This window comes from Numida meleagris, chromosome 4 (genome assembly GCF_002078875.1).
Source record: "Numida meleagris isolate 19003 breed g44 Domestic line chromosome 4, NumMel1.0, whole genome shotgun sequence".
NCBI lineage: Eukaryota > Metazoa > Chordata > Aves > Galliformes > Numididae > Numida > Numida meleagris.
Genome location: NC_034412.1, coordinates 34,951,055 through 34,978,834, shown reverse-complemented (window position 1 = coordinate 34,978,834; position 27,780 = coordinate 34,951,055). Strand labels below are relative to the sequence as shown.

Genomic DNA, 27,780 nt, shown 5'->3' with positions numbered 1-27,780 from the left:
CGGAGAAAAGGTCCATGAATAGTAATACATACCTTCCCTACTTGCTCATAAAGTGGGAAAATAAGGTTTATAAGGCCTTTGCTTTTCATATATTACGAGTGTGTTTTTTGAGATATTCATATTGCTGCCATAGCAAGGTGTATGTTATAAAGAGTTTTAAAAGAAGCTGTGTGTCCAAGCTCCACGTGAATTTGATAAGCATAAGGTTCCAAAGCATAATTGTTTCTCTGTGTTGCATTAGAAAGGATTCTTGCAACTTCTTCCACATGAGATCAAGAGAGAAACATTCTGCCTCTATAGAAGCATAAATGTTTTTTTCCAAGACATTCAGACTTTTACATGCTGTTAAGGGTTGGTTGGTTTTTTGGTTGGTTTTTTTTTCTGCTATGAAAAGACCTACATATTCCAAACGTTTTCAGGCTTGATGTGTAGTTTTAGCTAAAGGTGGATGTATCTTGCAGAGCTTGCGGTTTAGTTACCACTGCCAACTATTCCTCAGTTCACATAGTTCATTTGTCTAGTTCAGGCCTGAAAAAACACTTCTGCTGTATTTCAGTTCTGGAGTTTTTCCTCTTTTCAGCTTGTTTTTGTTTGTTTTGATTCTTGCTTTGACTCAGGATTTCTGCTCTGTGCTGGGGTTGGAACATCTCCATATGAAAGATAGTACATGTTCTGTAGCATGCTGCTTGTAGTGCCTCTTTGGTCACGCTCTGGGAGCCAAGGAAGCCCAGCTCTGTGAAGGAATTCTGTAGTGAGACTGCTGCATGTGAATGGCAATGTCTGGTGATCTTTAACTTCCCATCTAACAGTGTCATTTCAGTACTCGGGTTACTTTAAGCCCCAAAGGTTACAGTTCTAATGGCAGATATTGGCAACTGAACCAAAGGCAAGTCCTTGCTGAAGAGTTAATTGGACATTTGTCCACGTGGAAAGAAACTCAGTAATGTTCATATTTTGTCAGACTTTGTTCTTATGATAGCTGGACGTATTTGAAATTAGACCTGATAAGTTTACCACCCTGAGGTTTCCAGGCTTCTGAGAAGCGGTGGCCCTGCTTGTGGCAGGGGGGTTGGAACTTGATGATCCTTGGGGTCCCTACCAACCCAAGCCATTCTATGATTCTATGAAGCTGAAGTGCACATTTTAAAAACCACAAAGGAATGTTTAGGTTTTTCTAATCTTATCTGTTTCTGCCAATTTCTCCTGTACTAGCTGCATATGTACTTCATCCCAAAGGACCTGCTCAGTAAATAAAGAAATCCTTTTCCCCCTGTTTAATAACGCTCACAGTTGAATTTTTTTTTTTATTTACAATTTGAAAAGTTTACCATAAGATTCCAGCTGTTGATTCTAGCTATACCTTTCTTCCAGATAGACAGAGGCTCTATTACTAACCATTACTTTCTGAGGACATGTGCATATATAGAGATACGTTCATGCATAAATACAATCAAGTCACCTTCTGATCCTGTTTTCAATAAACCGAGCTCTGCATATGTTTTGTGCCTCCCTGAGACACTTTCCCTGCATCTGTGAACAGTTGCGTTATTCTGATTTTACTCTCAGTGCCTCTGCTTCTGCTCACTATTTCCTGTTTATAAATCCCCGGCTCATACTTTTTTGCCATAAGATTACCCTTGAACTCTGTCCCAGTGTGGTGCTTTTTTGTTTGGTTGGCTGTCCAGTCAGACTAACTGCTTTCCAGATTTCAGTCTCTTTTTTTTTTTTTTCTTTTTTTTCCCCTCTCGTGTTGGTTTGCATCGCCTGGCTCCTGGTTCCTCAAAGCACCACCTTGCTCGTAGGCAAGTACAGGCTCTGTGTATCACTTCAGGGGCCCAGGCCTAGTTCAGCTATGACAGCTTTCCCCTGCAGCCGATCTGCTTTCTTATGTTGTCTTGTATGAGAAACAGGCTGTGTCGTGGCTCGTGGTTGGGCTAGGTTATCCTCCAGTGCATTACTAGGTATGTTTGGGGAGTTACACTAAGTAAGTGCAAGATCTAATGAATCAGAAACTGTTCCTTATTTTGCATGCAAGTCATTGGTATTTTGGGTTGCTCATCCCTATGCTTTAGTGAAGCCAGAAGGGGAGCTTGCAGACCTGAATGGGTGAGCTGGGAAAACAGAGCTGCAGTTTCAGCTCTGCTGTTGAGTTTCTCTGTGACTTAGACACCTTGCCCCTCTCTAAGCTGATGATATTTACCTACCTCATTACAGCTGCCGTAGAGGACCTCAGTGTTACTGCTCCAGGGAGTATCTTCCAACCTTTTTGTGGAATCAGAAAATCATTTCTAGACAGAGTCAAATACAGAAAAGCAAATCTCTGGCACTAGGCAGCTCAGCTGAACTCACCAGTGTATAGCTAAAGACTGGCATAGAGAGAGCTTTGCAGAGGCAACGGTACATGGAGAATTCAGCAGCTGCCACATGTTCTGCTGTGAGAGGCAGGGCTCAGGCTGGTTGTTGACTTAGGCCGAACAGAAGCAGACATCAGACATGGTTAAATCAGCCCTAGGCCAAACTACAGAGCTGGCAGTTGAATCAGTCAGGAGAATATTAACAATACCAATATAGCTTAGTAGGGTAGGAAAAAAATCAACCAAACAAACAACAACAAAAAAGTTAAAAAAAAAAATATCTAGGAATTCATTGAAGCAAACATCTCCCTCACCATCAGTGTTTTTAGGTGACTTGTTCTGAATTTTGTTTCAGTTGTTCTCAATTACATCTCTATTTATGTTATTCTTTTTTTATCATATGAACCCAACCTCTTACTTGAATTATGTCTTTAGAAACCCTAATATTATAGTTAAAAATCGAAGTTTTTGCCTGCCAGACCTTCTCCCTGATGTGTGAAGCATCCCTGGAAGTTTTATTGTACTCTTGCATTCTTAGAAGTTGATGTGCTTAAAAATGGTTTTAAACTGGTTCGCCTCAGCGTTGAGAATTTAACCTTATTGATTCAAAATTCAATCTTGTTTGAGCTTATGCTTGCTATAATACAGGAAAGACCTAAGACCTAACATTTATCTTATTTTTTTTTCCTTTTTACATTAGACATTTTAAGTGTTGTTTACCTAAGGGATTGTATGGACAGCTGGAGAAATGCAAAGCTAATGGTATTAGAGAGACTAATGTTATAAAAATTAATTTTGTGAGAAAGGATGTGAGTTTTATTCAGGCTAGATAATACATTTTCCCATGATTTTTGTCTTATTTTCCCTAGATTTGCCTTTCTGATTTCAGCATATGGAACATGTCCCTTGTTGTAAGTAGCCTTTACCATAGCACCTGAAAAGGATGGCCCAAAGATTCTGCAGTCCTGCCGCTTCCTCAGGATGGAAGGTTTCCTTCACAAAGTTCTTGAGCAAACAAGACCTCTTCAGCAAAAACAAGGCAGACTTTATTATCCTTGTTTATATCTGATGTAAAACAAAATAAGACACACCCCTCTCTATTTTGAAGTGTTTGCTTAATTCCAAAATTTGCAGGCATTTGGTAGGTTGTTTTTTTTTTTTACAGCTCACAAACAGCCAGAGGCTACAAATGTTCCCTCCTAATTGGTTTATGGCCTTAACTGGGGTGGGTTCAGTGGTTTGGTTGAATGACATGTTGAAGGAGGCAGCTGACACAGCCTTGCATGTTTCTCTTCCTTTCCTTCCTCGGCTCGGGGTCATTCAGTACACCCAGGATGACTTCTTTCCCATTGTCTACAGACCTGGAAGACATATGGTGCTGGTATCTGCTGACACGGGAACTTGCAGCTGGCACTTCTGAAGTCCTTTTTCACTTGGTCTCCTTCGAGGTACTAAGCACGTTGGGTTCCTCTCTCCAATCAGTTTTATTCTCCTTTAACCCAGCCAGTCTCTAGTGATGATGCCACTCATGGCATCAGTACAGGATCTTCCCACGTGGTAACATTGAAATAACTCTCTGAGGGGTTTTTCAACTTCTGTCTGGTCTTCAGGAGATCTGATGGGAAATTTAAAAAATACACCAGTTGCCATTTCAGCAGTACAATGTACCGAGAGAGCTGGAAAATGTCTAAGGCCATGATAGCACAGTGAGCTGCTAAGATTCAATGCAGCATAGCATATGTAGAGAAGTCTGCCTTTATTTAGTGTGCAGTGTATGGCTCCTGGCACCCTGCCTGTCCTGCTTCCCTTGACTTGCTCTCAGAAAAGGACTCTTTGCAGGTCAGATGTGCGGCTCTTACTGGGCCCCCAGGAGTGTATGCTTTTCCAAGGGTTGGGAAGCAGTGCAGGGAAAGGTTACATGAACTGAGGAAACTTCAGCATTTCTTTGTAGTTTTCTGAATGATTTGTTATCACTGATTAAGAACGAATGAAATCTAATTCTACATGAAAGCTAGACTGCCGCCTTTGTGGAAGGTACAAAGACTTGTGGCATCGATCATCTCTGTGATGCTAACATGAGGTGACAAAGATGAAGGCTCAAGCTTGTGGCTGCGACTTAGCTGAGCATAATGACTGAAGACCTTTTCTTCAGTCTTGTTCTTTAAGATGGCAGCAACTAGAAAAAGTGTTGGCAAACATGCCACTGTTAATCAAACCTCTCCATCCCCTACATGGAAAAGTATGTTCGAAGGTATGAGGAATGATTGAGCAAGACAGGACTCAAAGGGATGACTAAGGGCTCCTATCATGGAGGTCTGCAAAACTCCCATAAAAATCCAGTGACGCTGAGGGATGTACAGCAATTTCTGGAGGCTTTGACAGCGTGTCAGCAATACTTCCCCTCAGATTTAGCTTATTTCTCGTTTCATTTTGCCCAAGTGTTCTTGACCCTTTGCCTGAGATGAGGTTTATTTGTCCCTTTGTTTCACATTTGCCATTCATTTCCACCACTTTCTTTCACTACATTTTCTTTCACTGTTCTTGTCAGTCATTTCTACTCCCATCCACCCTGCGCAGAGCAATGCAGGTATCTGGTGCTTTCCCACTTGTGGCCAAGTTTCATCTGAGATATGAAAGAGGAAATCCCCTGTAGCAATTCCACAGAGTTTCAGGATTGCTGCTCTGAACCTGTTTCTCGCCCAGCTGATCAGGACTCACTTACACTGGAACACGCCCAACAGCATTGCTCAAAAGCACACTTAATCTTTTGGTTTGGGGATTTTCTGTGTTGGATTAATAGGCAAAGGAGTCTGAGGGCCTCTTTTGGGAAGTTATCTCTTCTCTGGAGAAAATCAGGTGTCCTGTAAAGCTACTTCAAGTGGCAGGTTGATGGCACAAGTGGAGGAGGTACATAGTTGCCCCTCTCCCAGCAGCAGTGTTTCCATATCACCTTTCCTCCAGCTTGCAATGCCTGGTCCTTGGTTCAGTGTGAAAATGAGGCTGAGAAGGTCATGGGAAAGCTATGGCACTCTTGAGCTGTCCCTGCTTGCTAATTCAGTTGCCAAGGTGGACGACCTTAAGCCAGAGCTCTGCTGACCCGTGGGTTAATCTGCTACACCCAGGTACTGCAGGCAGAGGTGGAGAGGGTATGAGGGGGCTACAAGACTCTGAAGATGCCTAGACTTCTGCTGGGAATTGATGCTGTCCCAGTCATAGGACCAGTGATGAGAACCAATGATTTTTTCTGGTCCCCATCTATTTTCTGTAATTAACAGTTTTCAGCTAGAGTTGTAGATGAAACCTCATGGGCTTGAGAGGTATTTCCAGCTGTGCTAGAAGTGCTTGAAATGTGGTTTTAGAACTTGGGTGTTTCAGCTGAAATGAGATTTTTTACACATTTCTCTCTGTTCCTCTCTCTCTCTCTTTCTCTTTTCCTCTTTTTAATTCTTCAGAAAGTTCCTAATTATATTTTCCTCTCCATGTTCAACTGTTGTTTATTTTGCATATGGCACTAGTATTTTTTTTTTTTTTAGCATCTTCTCTGACTTCATGAGTAAACAAGCAGGATTTGTTATAACACCAAAAAATCACTGCTTCTGTAGATGAAAAGCTGTTGATTAATCTGCATGGTAATGACTACATTTTTTTTTCTGTGTATAGTCTCATGGTTATTTCCTAATTTCCTGTGTGTTTTCAATATTCCTTGCTCATGAACTTTGCAAAACAAGCAGAACATAACTCTATTAGCAGGGCGTAATTCCATATAGCTTAATCAATTACACAAACAGCAGCTCTAGTTACTTCCAGCACCGTTTATTTGCTTCTCCTGTTTTTATCTCTGAGTACTCCACAGCTCTTTGTGTACCTGCGTGTTTCATATGTGTTCAGGTCTTGTCAAGGCATGGGGTTAAAGTTTGCAAGGAAGAATTCCAGGTGTGTGCTGCAGCTGGCTGTGGGATAACTGAGTGTTTGCAGTGGGAAGCCATGCTTTGTGTTAACTTTCACTGCTCCTGGCTGCTGGCATGTCTCTGGGTAGCGTGCTGTGGGAGCCACTGCAGACCTCCCCAAGTTTCAGTATTACCTACTGACCTCAATTTTCTCTTCCATTCGGTGCAAACGTCCTAATTACCCAAAGTACAGACATACCTGAGAAGGGATCTGTAGTTTGAAGGGAGGAGGGCTTAACATAAGCTGCTGTGACAAGCTGCGTGCATGTCCCCATGCAGGACGATCTGCTAGGAGGAGAGGGCAGCTGAGGTAGGCACAGGGCTGTGCTGAGCCCTGGGAGGATGTGAGCAGCACAAGCCATTCTGCTGATTCATCTTTCCTTCACAGAGGCTGGGATTTAGATGCTCTGCACTTGTCTTCAGTGATCCTTTGTCAAGTCGTTCAACATGTTTGCTTGAGCTTCCCCATTTGTAAATGAAAATGTATTTATACTGCTCTAACAGTGCCAGGCACAGGAACTGGCTTGTGTTTGGACTGCACTCTATCCCAGCTACTTCAGATGCTATTCAAGACATATTTTCTTTTGGCATAATTCCACTGAAGTTAGCAAGGCGGCTTCTGCTTAGGCTTCTTCCTTGTCACAGCCCTGACAAGGTTATCGCTGTGGCATGTTTTGCTACGAGCTGGAGCCTAAGTCTATCCTAGCTGTAAGACCTGCCTGAAGGATTCTCTCTGATCATCTTGTACATGAAGAAAATGCAAAGCATTGCAAGGCAAGTTCTAGAACGGAAGACTTAGAGCAAGTGGCACGTGTCATCAAATATTGTTTAGAAAACAAAGGGGATTTCCAGAGATACCTTCAGAACAAATGATTAGGGGTTATCATTAAGTACTTTCTTGGCTATGATAAGAAAGCCTTGAAGCTTGTGCCTTGGTTTCGGCCTGGGCTTGGGGAAACCTCCCAGAGAACCGTCCTTTTTCTTCTGTAATTAAGGTGAATAAATAACAACACGCTGATTCATTAGTGTTGGTTAGTTCTGGTGAGCTGACACTATGGGAAACAAGCCCAGGATGAATGCAGCTATCATGCTGAGCTGGATTTTGTAAGTTTTATAGCTGTTTACTTCTTTCTCCTTTGCTGCAGTTTCTGCATAAAATTAGAGGAAGTCAATGTATTCTGAGCTCTTACAGCCTTGATAAGATCAGCACTGATTACAAAAACATGAACAGAAATTTCTTTCTCCCTCAACAGTAATAAAAAGTGCCCGAGACTGCTTTTTGCTGAGAAGATCACAGCCAGAAGCATCTTGCCTCTCCTAGTTTCAGCATCAAAAGAAATGAACCGAGAATATCTCAGCTGGAGGTTATTGTTGTTCACCTCAGGACCAAAGAGAAAACTTCAGTATCAGTTATTTAAATACAGTGGTTTTTTTTTCTTTAACTGTCCCATTAGATATTTGTACTTCTGCAGAGAGAAATGATTTGTGACAATAAGATTGTCTAAGGGAAAAAAAAAAAGAAGAGTTTGCGTGGAAGAGTTTCCTTCTTTTATAACAGGGAAAAGGAATCGCTGGAGGGAAAAGGTGTCACTCCTCTTTCCAGCAGACGCTGTGCTTGCCTTATAAGGAGGCCTGATTTACAGCTGAGTGTTTTGGAAGATGGGCAAGGGACCAAGGAGGGCACTAGCAGTGCCAAGAAGAAGCGAGAAATGAGGCAGAGGATAAGTTGAAGAAAATCTCTTTCTGCTTATAAACAGAGATATAGGAAAGCAAAGTGGGAACGGGGATGAGAGGAGATAAAAGAACCCACGTCACTGCAAAGCAAGGGCTCTGGAGTAATTAGGAGAAAAGAGCATACAGTGAAAACTTGCGTTCTCATGCCTATCTACCCTGCCACTCATCAAAATGGAGTTACGTGCTGCTCCGCTGTCCCTGTTTCTGGCCTTCCCCTGTGTGTTTTTCTCCTCTGGCTGTGCTCCCTAGGAGGTGCTTGGCTCTGCATTGTAGCAGCAGCAAGGGCTGAGGGCTATGCTCTTGCCCTCCTTTCCTGGCTGGGCACCCAGGCGCAGGCAGCAAGCAATGGACAAAGTCTCGTGCATCCCACCCTGCTCTGCAGCCTGCCCTCACCTCAAGATGAGAGCCTCTGCACCTAGAGCATACCCTTTCCCCTGGGGAAAGGCTTTGGGAAGCAAGAGGCACCAGCTGTCTCAGCCCTATCCCTTCTCGTGTTTATTATAGGCTGCAGAAACAGGTGTGCCTTCCCCACTGCAGTGCAGAGGGGCCTCTTGGCTTCATCAGACCTTTGACTTTGGCCCTGTAGTTTTGCTGTCAAGACCTGACTTAATCTTGCTTCTGTCCTGGGCAGATGCAAATTTTAATGCCTACTTAACATTTTTATGTTAAGTCTACCGTTTAAGCCCAAAGGTCTGTCTGGCCTGTGGCCCACTGTCTGGTAAAATAAAAAACAACACAACAAAAACAGTACCTAACTGGGGAATAATATAAGCATGGTGAATGTTGAGTCCTGCCTTCTCATCCTCCAGCGATTTGTGGTTCCTGGGTATCTCTGCTATTTGGTAGCTTTCTGATTTGCAGCACAAAGGTCCTGCTTTTAACCTCTTATTTTTTCATGCGAGGCCCTTCCCATTTTGTTCAGAGATGGCTAGATGACATTTTTTTCTTTAAGAGTCTTTCGTGAGGAACCTTACTGAATAACTTGCAAGTACCTGTATTTGCCTATAATGAAACCTCATTAGAAATTGGTGTCTTTTCTAGTCCTCTGGCGCCAAGCTAGTTTTATGCAAGAGGTTGTAGATTACAATCTGTAGCCATTTCACCTAAGATATACGATATATCAACTGTGTATTACTGTTATTTACTATATATTGTTCTTCTCTATGGCAATCTTTTCCTCTTGTCTCAGTTACTAATGCTTCAATTTGAGACCAGTGCTGCAAATACAGCATAAAGGAGATTTCCTGCAGGGTACTATCCTTTTACTCAGATAGTTCTTCACAGTTGGCCTATGTAAAATTCCAAGACTTTAAGTGTTATTTACAGTGCTACTTCTCTGAAACAGTTGAGACTCAGAAATGAGTTCTCCTAAAATATTGCTTTGATTTCCAAAAGTAATTTTTGAGCTCACAAAAATGTAATTTAAGCTTATGCTTATTTCTAAAGGGAAAAGAAAACAGATCAGCTGATATTCTGGTCATTTTATAATTGTGCCATAAAGAAGAACTAAGATCTGGCTCTCATCAGATGGTCTTTAAGACGTTACTCTTGCTGCAACTGTGAAATTACTGGAACAATTTATACAGCATTAACATTCAATTGAAATGCCATCTGATTAACATATGTACTATTTCCCATGTCATTTCATTGTAAAGAAACCAAACAGTATTATAAGCAGTAGTATTTTCAAAGAGAACAAAGCCTGTAGCAAAAGGTCCTGTCTTCTTAATAGTCCAACACACCAGTCTTGATTAGACAGTCTTAGGCAATCACAAGTATGGCACCATCAGCATGAATTCCTTTTCTTCCTCTTTGATGCTTATTTCCCAGCTAAGCTACTGTTCTGCAGAAAAAAAAAATACTATCCTAAAGTCCATGCTTTGCTCCAAATTTGCGTTAAAATGTTACACATAATCCGGGTTGTATTGTAATTCGCGCAGACTCAGGCAGCAGCAGGGCTGTAGCAGGAGAGCAACCACATGGGTGGCAGCACAGCCAGTGCTTGTGCAGAGCCTAGGCTGCTGAGCTGTCTGGAAGCACAACTGCTGAATTGGCTCATGCTGCGTGGGGCTTCCAGAACACTACAGTCTGAGCTGGGCACTGGCAGGCTGTCAGATTGTTTAGATTTGCATTTGTCTCACCGCTTCACCATAGGTGGTAGTTAATGAAATTGATTCCTACAAATGAAATTGTTTCTTTAAAGTGTCAAGGAAGAATTGCTTAGGTTCTTGCACCATCCTGTGAGGCGTCTGTTCCTGGCCTCCAGCGCAAACCAGGTTATGAGCAATATTGCATTAAGGCAGTTTCTGAACTCTAAAATGATGTCTGAGTTTTCTGTTACAGAGTCTGTGAAAGGAAATACTTTAGTAGCTGATTTTGATGTACAGCTTAAGAGAAATCCGCATTGACATCTTGAAAGGACATCTTGGAGAAGAGCTATATACCTCCGAAATTAGAATTCTATTCAAGTAATTCAATTAATTATTTCTCTGACTTCTGGCAGTTGCCAAGCATGAAGAATTAAATTTTCCAAGATGTATCAGAAACATACCATTTGTTAGAGCCTCAATCAAAAGCTGACAAAGCATTAAAGAAGCAGCCCCCCACTGCTGGACCTGTTTGCTAATGGAGAGACCAGAGGACCATTTTCAATGTCACTCCACAGCTCCCAAAGCAGACTCAAGAAACGTGATAGGATTGTTGCCAAAGCCTGTTTACAAGGTGGAAAATTTTACAAACATCTTCTGCCCGTAAAATCTCTTTATTTCTTGAGATGTAAGGGCTATAAAAGCCACCGGTTACAGAGCCAAAGTCTTTGTTTTCCCGTGTCACCAGTGAATAGATTGTTACACTTTAAAAAGTTTGCAACTCGGCGTAAAAAGCCTCCCAGCTGAAATGCATTTCACAACCAAGTGCTGTGGCAGGGGGAGGACAGTTTAGAGAGGTTCTCCCAGGTATTTTTCTTAAGTGCGCATCTCACCATTGAAAATACTCTCTGATGTTATTGCCGCTTTGCTGAGCACCACCTCATGCAGGAGGCAGAGGAGAGCTGGAGCTCGCTGCAGACTCTTTGCATCCACCTCCCTCCCTCCCTTCAACGGTTACTCCTGTCCTTGGATGGCGGCAAAATGTTACTCCTTTTCCTGCAGGCTGGGGTAAGGGAGAGTTCAGGATGACCCACGCTGGATGGAATAGTGCCTGGGCAATTCAGAATTATTTCCAGAACAACTCTTTTTAAGTGAACAAAGCAGCCACAGCTTGGTAGGACTGTTCTGCCACTGATGGATTAGCCACAGGGTTACCCTGTGACTGGGAGCCAAGCTGAGCCTGTACAGAGCGCTGCAGTGTTGCCCCTCTGGAGCCAGCAAAGCCTGCCCCCCCTTGGCAGTGCTACATAATAGCAGGGAATGCAGAGTGCAGAAGCTGAATTGCTGCCTGCAGATCAGCAGCGTGTATTCTCCACCCAGAAATGTTTGGTGAGGTGAATGTGCTTCAACAATCTGAAGGGAGTTTAAACATCCCGAATGCCTGCAAGTTCTACCTTACTTGTTTTGTTATTGGCACATGAGGAGAGAACATTGATATGTTAAGTGTTTCCTAAGCTGAAGAAGAAGAAAATCCATTCACTGCAGCCTGAATACCTCTGATTTATGAATCTCTGATTCATCCTGACAGCTATTTAAAAAATCATGTCAAAGTCTGCATTAATCTTGGCCAGAAAAAGAAAAGAAATGTGTTAGGTAACAAGAGCGCCACAAAGTGCAGTTGCCATTGTGGATGTAATGAAAGGCATTGTTAGCATCTAGCTCACAAGAGAAGCGTCAGTACATATTACCAGATAGTTCTTCTGAAGTCTGTTGAACAAATGTGTACTTGAGCATAGAAATCATCTGTAGCCTTGATGGCTCCTTACATGATTTCTCTTCTGGAGTATGTATAGTTTTCCTGTATATACAAGCTTCCCATGTGCCATCAGATACTGAAACACTGATAATATAAAAATATTGTGATGTGAGGGAGGAAAGGAAGATAAATACTTGGTAATCGTTGTTTCTTCCCAATATTTGTTGTATTTGAGATTAAAAACTGAATAGCTTCATTGATCAAATGGCATGCTCTATAATGCCTTGGAGAAATTATCATAAACTTAATAAAGCGCTAAAAAAAAATCTTCCTGATGATTGTTTGTTGCTGATACATTTTGTTGTTTTTTGTTCCAAGAATGCCATGTTACAAACTGTAATGTTTTCCAAGAAAGTAACCAGATAGCTTACAATTTGAGTACATTAAGTGTTTGAATAAATAAAAGCAGCTGCCTGCTTCTTGCAAATAGCTGCCTTCTGACTTTGCATTTCTAAACACGGTTTTGCTTAGCATACATCCATGGCAATATACTTAGTATCTCATTTTGTGTATCGTGAAAGGCCCTAGACCAGAGATGGCAGTAGGTCGTCCTAGCAGTGAGATGGAAGGACGAGAGAGAAGGTATGTGTGGTTCGTATTAGTGGAGCATCACTCCATGATGCTTCCATAGTGAATCCAAGACTGAAAGCTGCACTGTAGTTTGATCAGAAAGGGCAGGTGCTGAAGAACAGGAATGAGGTCAAACTTATCCAGGAGATCATAATTTTTGTCTCTCTCTTTGATATTAAAGAAAGAAGGTAGGACATTACTGTGAAATCCTTGTTTTGTTATTATAGGTGCATTAATGCCATAATTAATTGAGTGTGATTCTTCAACTGCAGTGTGTTATATATGGCCATTGTCCATCAAATATATTTCTCCAGAAATATACTGAGCTCTGTTCAGATGAATTAGACATAGTAAAGATGCTAAAAGCATGTTTTAAAGACATTTTAGGTTAAGGATAATCAAACAGTTAAGACGCTACCTGTATTTTCTACTGAAAATATTTGCATCTGTCCCTCCCATTAGCATGGACTTTCAGGTAATATCTTCCATACCACATCGTACATCACAGTGAAGATGTTAGATGGCCGTTCTGTGGAAGGGGATCAGAGTGGTGGCTTTTGAGAGAAGCTGATGAAATTATTTTCATTGTTTTTGGCTGTGGAATTTTTTGCTGTGGGTACTTTGTGGCTGTTTGTGAGGTTGTTGCTTTGGTTTGCATATGGAGTGATTTGAAGTTGTTATTCTTCTTTAAAAAAGGGAATTAAGTAAGGCATATGAGCAGCTGTGAAAAAGACTAGCAGTGCTCCAGACAGTTTGTCTTACTGACCGTAGGAAAATTAGTGACATGGCACATCATCGGTGCCTTTCTTGGCCATTATGAAACACGGCAAATTTTCCATAGCCCATTAGGGTAATGTCTGCATTAGTCTTTGATAATAAACAGGTATCGGATATGTTGCGAAGGTAAATTTATCTTGACTGCTGAAGGCGGAGCCTCACTAGACAAGAAAAGGAAGTACCTGAAAATCATTACACTTTATGGAAGAATATCAGCAGAAAGGTTAAATTGTCTGTCATGGATATTTAAAATTCTTTTGATCCAGGTAAACCAGTGATGTCACCCAATTCATTGACTGGCCTGTTCATAATCAGGGATGTAGCCCTTTCGTGAGGCTTTCCATCGTAGAAGTGGTGCAATTTTCACCTCTGCTCCAAGACTTGAGAAAGGAGGGTTCTGTTCCCAGCTTTGCAGCATATCTTGTCTGTGAGTAGCTAACAGTCTGTCATGGCTATTTCAGTACCTCCAAGCCACCCAGGCATCCAGCAGAATTTGAAACAATTTCCACCACAGTTAGCATTTTCCATAGAACGCTACCCACTTGTCCTCTTTAGTATGTCTGAAATTTTGTGAAACTCCTCTTGAAATCTTTAGGTATCTAAATGCCTTTGAAAACCTGGTTTATACTTCCCAAGGGTTTTTGGTGGTGTAATATCTGAGCTGGACCACGGGGACAGGGTCATGGTGCTGCCTGGGTTGGGAAGGGGATGCTGTCAGAAACGCAGTCTGAAGGTAGGCAATCCTTTCCCACGTCTATGAATGTCCCACAGTAGGTGGATTTTTGTCCTCCTTCCATAGTCAAAATACAGGTGGCAATGGAGTTTACAACATGCGAACTGATCTTCTGGGATTTCAGCTGAAATGTCAAAGCTCTCACCTCTGCTTCACCTCTCTGACTTCAACCCTCCTCCCCCCCTTCAAGTTTGTACCTTCCTTTCTGAATTCCAGTTCATGATCACTGTAGATGCTATTGTATCTGGCATGTTTCTGTGTTAAAGTACATATTGTTTGTACTTAGCTATTTAGTATAGTTCTGGATTTGACCATTGCCAAATATAGTTTAGCCGTAAAAATTGTATACGCTTGTTTTGTGTAGGGAAAGAACACTATTCTTAATATTAACCATAGAGGAGTTCTTTTTATCCATAAAGCTAGAAGAGGCATCTAACAAGCCACCTCATCCCAGACAATTTCAGACTTTTATTCGTTGTGTACACAGGGCATATAAAAGAAAGGAAAATAGTTTCAGCAGCGTGTAACATAGATAAAACAAAACCACCACTACACATAAAGGAAAAATGATGCAGAGTCATGGAAGGGTCTAGTTTTGCAGGGCTATGGCTTCAGAAGGGCTGAGGATAGTAGAAAGAGCCTACCCCATCCTAGTAATGGACACCCCTTTACCACCTTGGCTGGGCTGACACATGTCCTTGTGGGGCTGTGCTGTAAACTATGTCAGGGGCTGAACTGGGCAGCAGTAACATTTTTTATGAAATAAAATGGTGCTGCTGACTCTCAGCATGGCTCGTAAACACCGGGGTAGGCTCAGGCTGTGGAGTGCCTTGGTGGCACAGGGCAAGCTGTGAGCTCCACGTGGAACGTGTGGAGATCCTGTTGTCCCCGCAGCCCTCTCCCATCCCTGGCCTTGGGCAAAAACAGCAGCGCTTTGGTGCATTCACCCTCCAGCCCTGTGGGAATCGGTGACTGGAAGCACTTCTGGTCTGAGTGGGAATTTGGAGGGGCTTCGTGGCTGTGCAAAATGGGCTATGATAAGTGTATGGGGTGTTGGAGGGAATTACGCTAGCTCCAGCACGTCTCTCTTTCTGTGGTGATTACAGCACTATTCCGCTAGATAAGCCTCAGCAGAACTGGATGTCTGTGTTTGTCAAACCATGAAACGTGTTTTATGTATCTCACAGAGATCAGCTTTATAGGAGTGAACTGTGTAACTTATTCCGGTTGAAAACTTCACCACATCCATCCAGCTTACTTCTTGATGAAAATCAGGAGAAAGAGGAGCTTTTTGTTACTGTTTTTGCTTTACTGCCTTACCTCAGCGTCTTGTCATTTTCTTACATTGCGTTCAGCTGTTCTAATTAAAGTTCCTTTTCTCTCTCCTCTATGACAGGCCTAGATGATGTTGTAGCAATAATGATTCCTGAACCCAAAGGAAAAGAGATAGTGAGCCTCCTGGAGAGGAACATCACTGTGATGATGTATATAACAATAGGGACACGAAACCTGCAGAAGTACGTTAGCCGGACGTCCGTGGTGTTTGTCTCCATCTCCTTCATCGTGCTGATGATAATCTCGCTGGCGTGGCTGGTCTTCTACTACATCCAGCGGTTTCGCTACGCAAATGCCAGGGACAGGAATCAGGTGAGTTAGCGCTGCCATGGGTCTTGGTTTCCAATAAAATAATCACCGTGGGATTCAATTTTAAATAGCATTAAAGTAAAATTTGAGGGAAATAAATGTGTGGTTTAAAAAGAAATAATGATGAGTGGTGGAAAGAATGAGGATATAAAAATACCCGTGTGTGGAAGAAGCCAAGAATTCAAGTATAGATGGGATTAAGGAAAAAAAAATGAATATAGAGTGTGTGTATTATGTGGGGTTTTTTTCACACATAAAACAGACAGAAAGAATGACTATGTGTATTATTGAGAAGATTAGTTTGTTATACATAGCGACGTGATGTAGAAATGAATAAAAATAAAAACGCTTACGATCAAAATGATAACTAAAATGTGGTGAGGCATGTGAAAGTATATGTGGGAAATAAGGTTTTGCAAAATGTGGGAAGATTAAAAAGAACAGGAAGTGTTTTCATGCTTCTTCAGAAGGGCCTTTAAAGGAAAAGATGTTTCTGTTCATTTGGCAGGGATCACTGAACATGTAAGTGGTGCAGTGGTAGCCACCCATATTATTAAACCTTTGGTTTTGGTTATGGCATTTTGTCCAGCCTCTCCCTGGAAGAGACACAAAACCTGTGGAGCTGGAGAGAAGCCAGCAGCATCGTGTGATGGGTGGTAGGTCCTGAGGCCCTCTGGGTTTATAAAGCTCACTGAATCTTTATAGTAGTTCAGCAATGAATATTAGTAGCGATGTTGATAATAAATTTCATCTTTTCTTGACCGGATCCAACTAATCTTGGCATCAGCAGAACTGCAAAACTGAGTCTTCTACATTTCATTCTAATGGTGCAGTAGGAACTGTTATCAGTGTATGAAATCTGAGGAGATGACCGTTTTACTGTGGGAAAAATAATGCCCTGTGACTCAGAGATGTTTCTGGACCCTTAATAAACTCCTGTTCCAGCAGAAGGAGGGCTGCTTTGCTTGCTCTGCTGAAAAACTCAAACTGGGATTGTTAATAATTCTCTTGCAGAAGAAAGTACTGCTGTACTCAGACATAAACTTAATGTATAGGGATCCCTCACCACTCCCATTGAAGCTCTGGCATCCTCAGAGATAGAGAGCAGCTGCTCTGTATTTACAGACAGAAAGAGTATATTTTACTTTTAAATATAGACCATGAAATTTTGAATAGTAAAAATGAGACCATCCCAGCTGGAATTTGAGCATCACTGGCAGCAGAATCACTGTGACTCTAGTGGCTGTGGTAATTTTCAGATGCTTTGGCTGCTAAAGCACATGTGTGCCTAATTTATGTATGTGAGTACCCTGAGTGTGCTTTCAATCAAGTAATTATACAGATTAGTAGTGTAAGTAGACATACATAAACATGAAACCCAGTAAAATAAGAAGCACCCTTCAGGTTATACATCATAGTTTGCAATTACAAGTTTATGTGTTCAAGCAGTTTTTCTTTCCAATCTTTTCTTTCCAAAGTTTAAACAAGACTAACATGTGCATGAACAATTATCCTGTGCAGAGGTTTTGATAACTTTGTTATTAATACTAATTCTGTTTTTGAAAAGAATAAGAAAACAGGCCTCCGAAGCAGTTATTCCTTTTTTTTTTTTCCAAAGCCATATTAATTATACAGGACAAACTACAATTTCTTTATATACTTTCTTCACTCAGTTTTGCCTATCTTCTAATTCCCTTACTGCATTTTCCTTATAAAAAATGGAACATGGTGACACACATGGATAAAATCCAACCATTTCTGTTAGTGACCTTTTTAGTCCTGGCTGTGGAGTATAGAAATGTAGGTAGCTGTCAGAAGAGCTCAATTTGCTCTTGCCTTTTTCATGAGGGTTCCTTCTTCAAATGTTCTGCTTTTTTTTTTTTTTTTTTACTTGAGCATCGTTTTTTTGTAATGTGAAGATGGAAGAACAAATTCTTGGATATTCTGATATATTCAAGAGAAATGTGTTTTGTTGCTTGTGGGGATAGAGTTTAGAACATGATTCTTTTGTCATTTATCTCAAAAGCTTTTGCCATTCTAGCTTGCATTTGTCCATCTGTATGAGGTATTGTGCTTATTTCTTGTAAGCACCTTCATTGCTGGCCAGCGTAAAGAAAGGTGCTTTCTTCTGTTTGTTAGTTAAAGTTTATTCAAAGGGTAAGGTTGAGATGTTTGTACAAATAGAGCTTCAGGTGAAGAGGGAGCCAGCTGGCCTATTGAGAGAAGTTGTGCCATCAGTTCCTACCCAGGGTGCTTGAAGATCTAACTGCACGCTGACTGCTTGTCTCTGTAAGTGTGAAAAGCTGTGACTCGTAAATTAGGTTTCAGTTTTAAAAATAATAAAAAAAAAAGGAGGTTACATTTGTTTTGACATCTGAATGATTTTAAATCCCACATTTTTAAAACAAGAGCTTGTGAGGGCCAGTATTTTCTTAGTTGAAGAAGAACTCGCGCTTACCTCTTTGCTAACTTCCATCACGCATACCCTTCCTAGCTCTGGCTGATAGCAAGGCTGCTACCAGGAGCAATTCAGCCTCGGGATTGGTAGCCTGGGCTCTGTGCTAAGGGAGTGGGACAGGGTAGCCAACTGCAAAATTCAGATCAGCAGAAAAAGTCAAATTATAGAAAACCAAGATTTCTGAACATCTTTCATTGATTACTTCAAGTATCCCTAAGTCATTTTTCATTTTACTTCTTCCCAGCTGACTCAGTGTAACTGTGTCTTGGTTTCCTGCAAAACATGGAGCATCTTTTTGTCAAGCCTCATAACCACCTCTACCTCCTTGTTCTTCCATATACAATCACTGTTCTTCAATATACAATGACTCTGCTTCCCAGGTCTGCTTCCCATCTTGTGCACAGATGAGATTGCTGATCAGACAGTAATTCCAAGAAGAATTCTGGCTAATATTACAGGCAGCTAGGAAGACCGAAGAATCTCCTGGATTACTCCTGTTACTCCTTAGAGAGATGAAACTTGGGCATATACCACATACATATATATTCAGCTATCACTCTCCTTCAACACCTATGCAAAATCCAGGCTCATGTGCCAGAAGGGAGAATCAGATAGGTGCCTGGTTTAGCTGAGTGGAGAACCAGGACTGCAAGGCTTCCCACTGCATGCCAAGGCCCACTCATGAAGATGTAAACTTAGTTGGGAATTTCTGCAGTGGAGCCTAAAATTGTCTTTCATTTATGGGGTTGTGCTTCTGCAGCTAGGGTGTCATCTACAGATACAATCATGCTTCTGCAGTCATAGAAAATATGGTTATGTTTCAATTTTTATTTTAATGTTTTGAGCTTTTAAGAGTGTCTTTAGCACAGATGACTGTATGATATGAGTGAAAGTAGAAGGTAGGTAGTAATATTCGTGTGCATGAAAATCCCAAGTTTTTCTTCTCTTTTCCCACCTAAAAAAATGTCCAGGAAGTGGATATTCTCAGCGATATTCTCTTTTGATATTAAGCAAATGATTTTGAGAAAGAAAAGCATAGTCAACCTGTTTCCTCAGCAGCTTTTTCCTGAAGCCCTCCTGAAAGTGAGAATTCTGACTGTGTCCATGAAAGACTATGGGACTTGTTTGTATCAAGCAACATCAGGTTGCAGAGCTAATTGAAAGCAGTTTGAAATTACATGACAAGTGAAGTCCTGGAGGTAATTCAGCAAACTGTGACTTGCCATCTTAGCCTTGTAGCAGCCAGGACACAGGCTTTAAAAAATAAAATAACACATGAGTGTGTCAGAGTTCATATTTCACCAGTAGTATCTCTTTCTGAGATCAGAGATCTCTTTCTGTTGTCTGTGAGCCTGGGATAGGAAGACAGCAAGCAGGAGATATTTGAGTTCCACATCTGTTGGCAAGATTTCTTCCATGTTGTTTCTTCCCATTTGCTTCTTGTTAAGAAGAAATTTTATGTAAAATCATTTTGAAGCTAGGTGGGCTCCGGTCTGGCAGGATGGCAACAGCCAAAGCAGGCAGTTATTCCACTAGGACTGCATGTCCTGGGTTAATATCCAGGGAAGGATCTAGTTTAGTGTGTAACTGACAGCGTATGGAGGGTCAGGCAATTCTCTGAGAAAGAAAACAAATGGTCATGACTTTTTGTGAGAGTTTTGGGCTGTTGGAGAGAGCAATCATATTTGAAGCAGTCTTAGGAATATGCTTCCCATGATGAAAGTCTGCAAATCAGATCTGTGGCGATGTGGCTGGTACTTCATCCTGATGGCGTACCTCATTCTGCTCAAGGCACAACGTGATCTCCTTCCCCAAAAGGTGACAGTTCAGTAAGGCTATTAAGAGAGGGGCACTCTTTATTTCTCTTGCAGAGCATCTACTGTCATTTACTTCCACAGGAGCAGACGGGTGATGCTTTCCATGCTACCGTCCTTTCTTTTTTAAATAGTAGCATCATCTAACTCCTTCCAGTCCAATATTGAATGTTGCAGTCTTGCTAATGAGATTATAGGATTTATGATTATAAATCTCTAAGCTTCATTTTAAACCCTTAAACTATTGTAATGCCTCTTATCTTCTAGGGACAATGATTGGTCAGTGATAGCATGCCTTTTGTTCAAATAGAAGAATTCTTTGGAACTACAACTTTACTCCAAGATAATCCCGTTCTTTCAAAAATTAAATAATTCTTATTTGCATTTAAGTCATGAACTTGACTACTTAAGATAGACGAGAGAATGCAAACATGAAAACAAGCAGATCAAAGATGTACATGAGTCTTTAATCTTGTCCTATCCCCTTGAAGAATGTACAAAAAAAAAAAAAGCTGAGACATTTCATTAGTTTAAGTAATAATAATGATAAAAAGGAATCACAAGCAATTCCTGAAGCAGGGTGCAATGGCTCTTGTCTCGCTCTGTGTTATCAGTCTGTCTTTGATTTACATTGAAGAAACAAATAGCTGGCAAGAAATGCTTCCAGCTCTTGTCAGATCTGTTTATTGAAGGGAGACTGTGAGAAAAATGTACCAAAGGAAAGATACGTAACTACAAGGAACTCCCTCACATGTAATAATTAGTTGTGCTGGAAAGCACATACGTAAATCTTATATGATAGCCAAGATCATTTTCATCTCTTTAGCCAGGCCTGAAATTGCTGGCTGCTTTCAGGATTACACACATTCTATGTCTTTCCAATCCAATAAACTCACCCTCTAAATTAAATGCAGTGGTTTTAATTGAATCCAAAGAACAAAGCGGCGATTTATCAATCATATCTGTGTGATGATGAGGTCCCAATTTACAGTCAGCGTTCAGCTTCCTCTCATTTTTGGCTTCGTGCTCTCACCCTTCCAGCTGGAAACGCTTCCAATTGACATGCCCTCAGAATTCCAGCACAGGCGGTGTTCCCGGCTCTGAAAGTTGAATGTCTTCTGAGTCACCAGAGCTCCTAAATCTCCTGCCTAAGTAACAGCACATGGTTGGAAACTGGATGGGAAAAGTGGGCGAGAAGAAGAGTTTAAGTCATTTATTGGTAGCAACTCTGAATGCACTGTATCATAAACTGTTATAAAACGAACAGGATGTCATGGGAGTAGTGTGCTGTGTGATCCTGTGCAAGACAGACAAGAAAAAACTGGAGAGATCCCAGAGGAGGGTCGCCAGTGTGTTCTGGGGACAGAAGCGTACAATGAGTGAGGAGAGGTGGAGGGAACCTCATTTAGTAAGCTGGGAGAGGAGGAGGCTGAGGGCTCTGCCTGCAGCCTCCAGTGGCACAGTGCATGCTTGGAGGGAAGGCAGTGTCAGGCTCTTCTCAGAGATGCACAGAGAAAGGACAAGGATAATAGTCACAAATTGCAGCTAGGGAAATTCCCCTCATTTGGTAATGATAAAGACTGCGAGAGCAGTGAAACGCTGGAACAAATTATCCACAGTGGTTGTGAAATCTCCCTTCCTGGAGATAGTCAAAACTTGACTGGACATAGCTCTGACTTTGATGTTGACCCAGCCTTGAAGAGGGGGTGGGAGCCCATGACCTCCCCAAGACCTTTCCAGCCTGTGAGTCTGTCTCCCAGTCTCCTTGTTGCGTTAGCACAGTGAGCAGCCAAGTCCTAGGAGTGCTGATGCAGGCACAAGATCAGAAGCCTGCAGAGGTAGCTCCACAGAGCTGCAATTGTGGGAACTGCCCCATATTGTTCTCAGCCTCGTCTCCATCTTCAACTTTTGAGAACAGTGTTTTGCATCAGGCTGTTATTACTTACTTTAATCCCGAGTGACACCCAGCACAGCAACAGTGTTCTGGAAAAATGGGAGAACAGTCAGAATTGTCACATGGTAAGCAATTTACAGTCCGCTGGAGTGAAAAGAAAAAGCAAACTATTAGGTATGAACAGGATGTTACTGCAGGACTATATATTGTTTTACCTGTAAGAAACTGCAGATGCTTTTGCCTCATTTTTATATCTTACATTACTTCTATGCAGTAGAAAAGAAGAGCAAAAGAGTTGAGAAGATAACTTGAGTTTGTCATCATTAACAAATTATTGCCTCAATTGCAACACTTAAATTTTGCTGGGTATCATGAATTGATACTGGAATAAAGTAAGAATAAAGACCTCCTGAATCTTAAGTCCATCGTTCATTACGCTTAGCAGCCCAGGCTTCATTTAAAAATGTATTTTTTACAAATGTCATTAAAAAAAGGAGAGGAAAGAAGTGGGATACCAAAACAGCTGACTTGTTATGTACATTGCTACTCACTGAAATAGTATAGTTGCCATAGTGTAATATCACAGGAGGCTCATGTGCAGCCCTCTCTGGAACTGAATTAGCATAACTTTGCCTCATCAGCCATGGGTTACCAACAAGCCTAAAATACCTACTGTGCACTTATTCTGAATAACAGCATGACTGACCTCATCTGTTCGCATTTATACAGAACTGTCTGGTTTCATGTACAGCTACTTGAGATTATTAAGAAATCTAAGGAGGAAAAATGATGAATTCTGCATGAAGAGCTACTCTTTGCTTAAGAACAAATTTTGTATTACAGCGCCGGCTTGGAGATGCTGCAAAGAAAGCAATCAGCAAGCTGCAAGTCAGAACAATCAGGAAAGGTGATAAGGTAATTTTTCAAATTGCTCATTACCAAATGAATCACTGCACTGAATATTCCTTCAGACCATCAGGACAAAGAGGAAGAACAGAAATGGCAATTGCTTATGAAGCTCATATGTGTCCGCCAGGTGGTGGAGGAATACTGGTAATTTATGGGAGGAATGGAGTAGGGAGAGGAGGTGAAATTATGTGAAGATGCAGAAAATCCTGGAAGTTCAAATGTGCTACCTAAATCTGCATGATTCCCAGGGAAAGTTTCCAACCAGATATTTGTTGAAAATCTAACTTGCTTTTCTTGAAATGCATTACTGAATATGCAGCATGCATCAGGGACTGTTTTATTTTGTCACATAGACTCTCCTTTGAAGAGATTAGCTGACAAAAATGAAAATGATGTTCTCTTTCCTGTAGGAAACTGAACCAGACTTTGATAACTGTGCTGTTTGTATTGAAGGTTACAAACCCAATGATGTTGTCAGAATTTTACCTTGCAGGTAAGTTGAAGGGTGAAGGAGCTTCTAACTCTGATTGTCTGTCTGTTTCAAAAGTTAGGCTCTCTTCTCAGAGTATCACTCTGAGGTTGCCTGAGAGCTTGGGGGAGATGGGAAAGTTAATTGTTTTGATTTGTTCCTAATCTATTCTGTAAAGATATCTGAAATGGCTCTTTTTTTTTTCTACTTGAAGTGAAATTAACGTTAGTAATGGTAAAAACCTGAATTTAGCATGATAGTCAGAAATGTGTGTGATCTGGATATATTACAAAGTTTTCGGTAGAATTTTAATTTAAAGGTTATGTTTCCTCTATTTTTTTCACTGGTTTTATGTTAGTCCAGAGTAACTCCCTTAGAAGAACCCGTCTCTGACTTCAAGGTGAGTCCTAGGCACAGCAAGCAGGGATAGAGCAGGCAAACTGCTCCCCACGGAAAGAAGTTAGAAGCTCTTGTGCTCTCCTGTGCCGGGACCAGGTGCGGAGAGAGCAATGTTGTCTATTGCTGCCATGGAAATATTCCCCAACATATGAGATATGGAGATGACAAGAAGAGCTTTTGGGGTTTTCTTTTCTCTTTTCTTCCCTTCGTGTGAACGTGCCCAGCAAAGCATGCATGCTCACAATTATGTGATGCAGGAGTGTGGCCTCTTGCCAGCAGTAAGAGCTGCATTCACCTCTCTGTACCATTGTATTGTCTTCCATGGCATGTTAGCTAACAAAAGATTTCTCAAAGGAAATCAATTTCTTAAGAAATTTCCTATAAACAGTGGTTTCCTTAAGAGAAGAGGATCAAATGTTTGATTTCCCTAGAAACAGTGATCTCAAATGTGGTGCATACAGAGCATAGATTTTTAGAGTTTCTTCTGCTGGAGACATGTTTACTGGCTTGAAAAACTGAAATATTTGTTTCTTTTCCTACTGTGTTTTTCCCTAGTAGATATTTGAGTGTAACAAGCTGTCCATTTGTATTCATTCATGTGACTCATTAATCTGTTTACTGCCATCACTAAATGGCAAACAAAAAGCAACAGATTAATCATAAATTTGACCTACTCTAAATCCCCCACAATGACAAATTGAATATGAACTTTTTTTTTCTGCAAATAATTCATGAAGCAGAAATACAAAAGAAAAAAGAGAAATCGAAAAAAAATGTGGACCTTGGCTTGACGTCAAGCTTGTTTTCATAAAGCATAATAAAGTTTGGACATTTAACATGATAGGGACAGGCAGTTTTCAGAGGTAGTTATACAAGAGCAAAAAAATGTCTCAGCTCTAGCTTTCACTTGTGTCTTGCCTCATAATTCAATGAGGCTCCAGTCAGACTTTGTCATGCACAGTGTTGAGTCAAGCAGAGTGAATAGGAAACACATAGTTAACAGGTGATGTTCAGTTATTGGCTGACTTAAAAGGTCGCCTAGAAAATGACTCATGCTAAAAGGTTAGCAGCAGCAGATCTGTCTTGTAAAATGCTCACAGTTGGAGCCTGAGCAATTCTGAATTATAAAAACTAAAAGATCTTTCTCAAGCAGCTACTTAACAGACCCTGCTAAGTGAGTAGGAGAGCACTTTTTTTGTATCTTGATAAAGACCTACAGACACTGTAGATTTCTTCCTTCAGCATCCTCAGTTATGCAGTTCAGTTTCAGTACAGTATCTGCGTTAGTCTGGTATTTAATAAGAGGCTGGCATTTCACCAAGTCTGACAGAAGCTTACACCATGACACCAGCGCCGGCTGACCTTTGTGTTTCTGCGCAGGAGCTGCACAAGATGCACAACTTTCTACTTGCATAGCCAAATGCACCCTGAGATCAGCTGCTTTGTCCTGCAGGCTGTACTGGGAAAACTGCGGCTAGCAGACACACTCAGTATAAAGCCCTGTATATCTTCAGATTTCTTTTTAGGCTTCTGGGTCCTGAATCTGCTCAGAAATTGGTACCAAAAATCCACTGGATGCTATTTCAGTGGATGAGGTCTGAAATTATATTTTGTGTTACTTGAGGCTGATTTCCCAAATGTCCTCTTTCTGCTGGAGAGCTGGGAGGAGAATTCTTGTTAATTTGTGCTTCTTCCTCTCTTTCCTCTTCAGAAGCCAACTCCCACAACTGACTGTATAAATAAACTTCACTCTACAGTGTGTTAAATAAACATATACTGACACTTGATAGTGAAGAAAGTCTTGGCTGGCAGCTGGTTTTATGTTAAAATGGGAGCATGCATCGCTGTGAGGGCATTGACACAAAATCAAACATAGGCAAGTTCATTGTTCCCAGAGTCACTTCTTTTGTCACAGCCCTACTTCCTTCTGCATCTTCCTTATTCCATATCCAGCATCAAAACTCCATCTTTTCTGCACTTTCTTTGGAGAAATCACTGATGCTGTCGTTCCCCTTTGTCTGCCTCTCACTAAACTTCCCCTAACTTTCCTAACAGAGAGAGAGGACAACTCTTTCAGCCGTGTCTCTACTGAGAACTTTCTATTTCTTTGTAACCTCTTTTTCGGATTGTTCCATTTCTGTCACCAACAGACACTGTTAGAGCTCGCACGCCTCCTCTGAACCTCTAGTGAACAACTGTGATTTCACAGACTGTTCCACTCCTTCCCTCTCTTTTCATTAGTCTCCTGTGAAAATCATTTCATCACAGCACTTCTTCCTTTTTTATTCCATTTTCTCAGTTATGCTCATCATCATGTCTCTTTGTCCTTCCTTCTTCTGCCTTAAAAAAAAGCAAACAGTAGCTCATATCCATTCCCAGAAGCTCAAACCTTCTTGTCAGTTACTCAGTGCTGCTCAGTCTCTCATCAAAACCATTCTCAGTCCTCTGCTGCAGCCTGACATCTGACGTAGGGATGAGCAGCTGATGATCTTAGCCCCGGTCTCTAGAAATGTACCTTTCTTTCTGCTTTTGGCTCCTTTTGTGCTTTTATTCTGGAAAAAAAAACAATCAACCCATGTGACTGCTAGGTTTGTTTGCACGCACGTCAGAAAGCTGGAACTAGAACAGGAAGGTGGGAGGAAAACAACTCCCCTTAGCCTGGAAAAAAAGGTTTTTTAAAATTGTTGGCAAGTTGAAAGTTTTACAACAGTTCTACAATAGTAAAATTTTTATAATAATTCTTGGGCTTAGCCCAAAATAAATCTCTTTTTTTTGTTGTATGTTTAAAATTGCAGCTTTAAAGAAAATTTGAAATGCATTTCAGACACAAATAATTTCTGGTTAACAAATATATCAAGTGCTAATTAGATAACGGTAATTGCAATGTTGCAGGATGTTTGAGATTCTTTTTCTTGCTTTGGACGCTGTGAGCAGTACACAGCCTTGTGCAGCCACAGAACAGTGCAGGAGGGATCCCGGGAGGCCACCCGCTCCGGGGTACAGGGGCACTGGCTGTGCACGTGTCGTTCTTGCGAGTTGTTTTTCCAACACACTGCAGCCTCCGAGGATGAAGACTCTGCAGATTCTCCCGGTAATTTATGACAGCGTTTTGCCACCCTAAGAGTGATGAAGCTTTCCCTATTGTGTAACCTGAATCTCACTTGCTGCAATTTAAACACATCATTGTGTCTCTTATCCCTAGGAGAGGTGAAGAACAGTTTGTTTCCTTTCTGCCTATGGAAACCTTTGTCTTCTATGAGGATTTTTATGACATCTCTCCTCTTGCCTTCCTCTCTCTCAACTAATCAATTACAGTCCTTCTGAGAAACTTCTCAACCCATCCAAACCACCATAATTTTGCAATGCTTGTGGTTGCACACAACAACAACAACAACAGAAAGCCATCTTTTCTGCAGCTATGACTTTCATTATCAAAGCCATATTCCTAGCCTGTGTTTGAAATATCTTTCTTACTGTCTCCCTGCATGGGTCATTAATTCTGAACTCAACCATAATGCTTCTACCCTCTCCTTCTTTTTAAAATTTGAATCAGGTAGAAATGCAGTTGATCATTTTACATCTTTGTCTTAGGATGGCTGAAATATCATAGTTGCGCCCTTATCTTATTTTGTGCAGATCCTTATTTTACCTCAATTTAGATGGTAAACTCATCAGGACATTTATCAATCAACTTCTTGAAAGCCGTAATAAATGAGCATATAGCTTTCCACACAAAATGTTTAAGTGTGCGCTTGTAGATAATACAAGCTCTCAAACTGTATAATGCAATACAAAACTTCAAAAATTATTTTCAGTAGCATTCCATTTTTGTGTAGATTTTGTCAAATAATCAAGATCCTTCTGTTGTACATATTAAATCTAAAATTAATGGAGCCCTAATAATGTAGTATTGAGAAGTGCTAAATGACACGATCTGTCATGTGTTTAAATTACTCTGCACTGGTAGGATTTCTTTTACAATATCATTGTTGAAGCCAACTTTAAAAATGCTAAACTTCAGTTTGTGAAGTTGTGCCTTAAAGAGGCATGAAAATTCCAAGCTTTTGGTGACTAACAAGCATTATGAAATGCTGTAATATGAACCACAGCTTGACTGAAGCTTGCAAAGCTTGAACTTGAAAACAAAAGAGGACTTTCTAGTCTACAGTAAAATG

At 41.1% G+C, this 27,780-nt stretch overlaps 1 protein-coding gene across 2 annotated transcripts in view; it reads left to right on the top strand.

Moving 5' to 3' along the window:
* The window catches only part of RNF150 (ring finger protein 150), a 119,142-nt gene that overhangs the window by 51,349 nt on the left and 40,013 nt on the right, over positions 1–27,780 (top strand). For both annotated transcript variants that reach the window (XR_002438174.1, XM_021395412.1), the window contains exons 2-4: positions 15,415–15,665; positions 22,672–22,743; positions 23,148–23,230. Coding sequence is in view for 1 of the 2 variants with exons in the window: in XM_021395412.1 (XP_021251087.1) it covers positions 15,415–15,665; positions 22,672–22,743; positions 23,148–23,230 (406 nt within the window). In the remaining variant the exon portion in view is untranslated. The remainder of the gene's footprint in view (positions 1–15,414; positions 15,666–22,671; positions 22,744–23,147; positions 23,231–27,780) is intronic.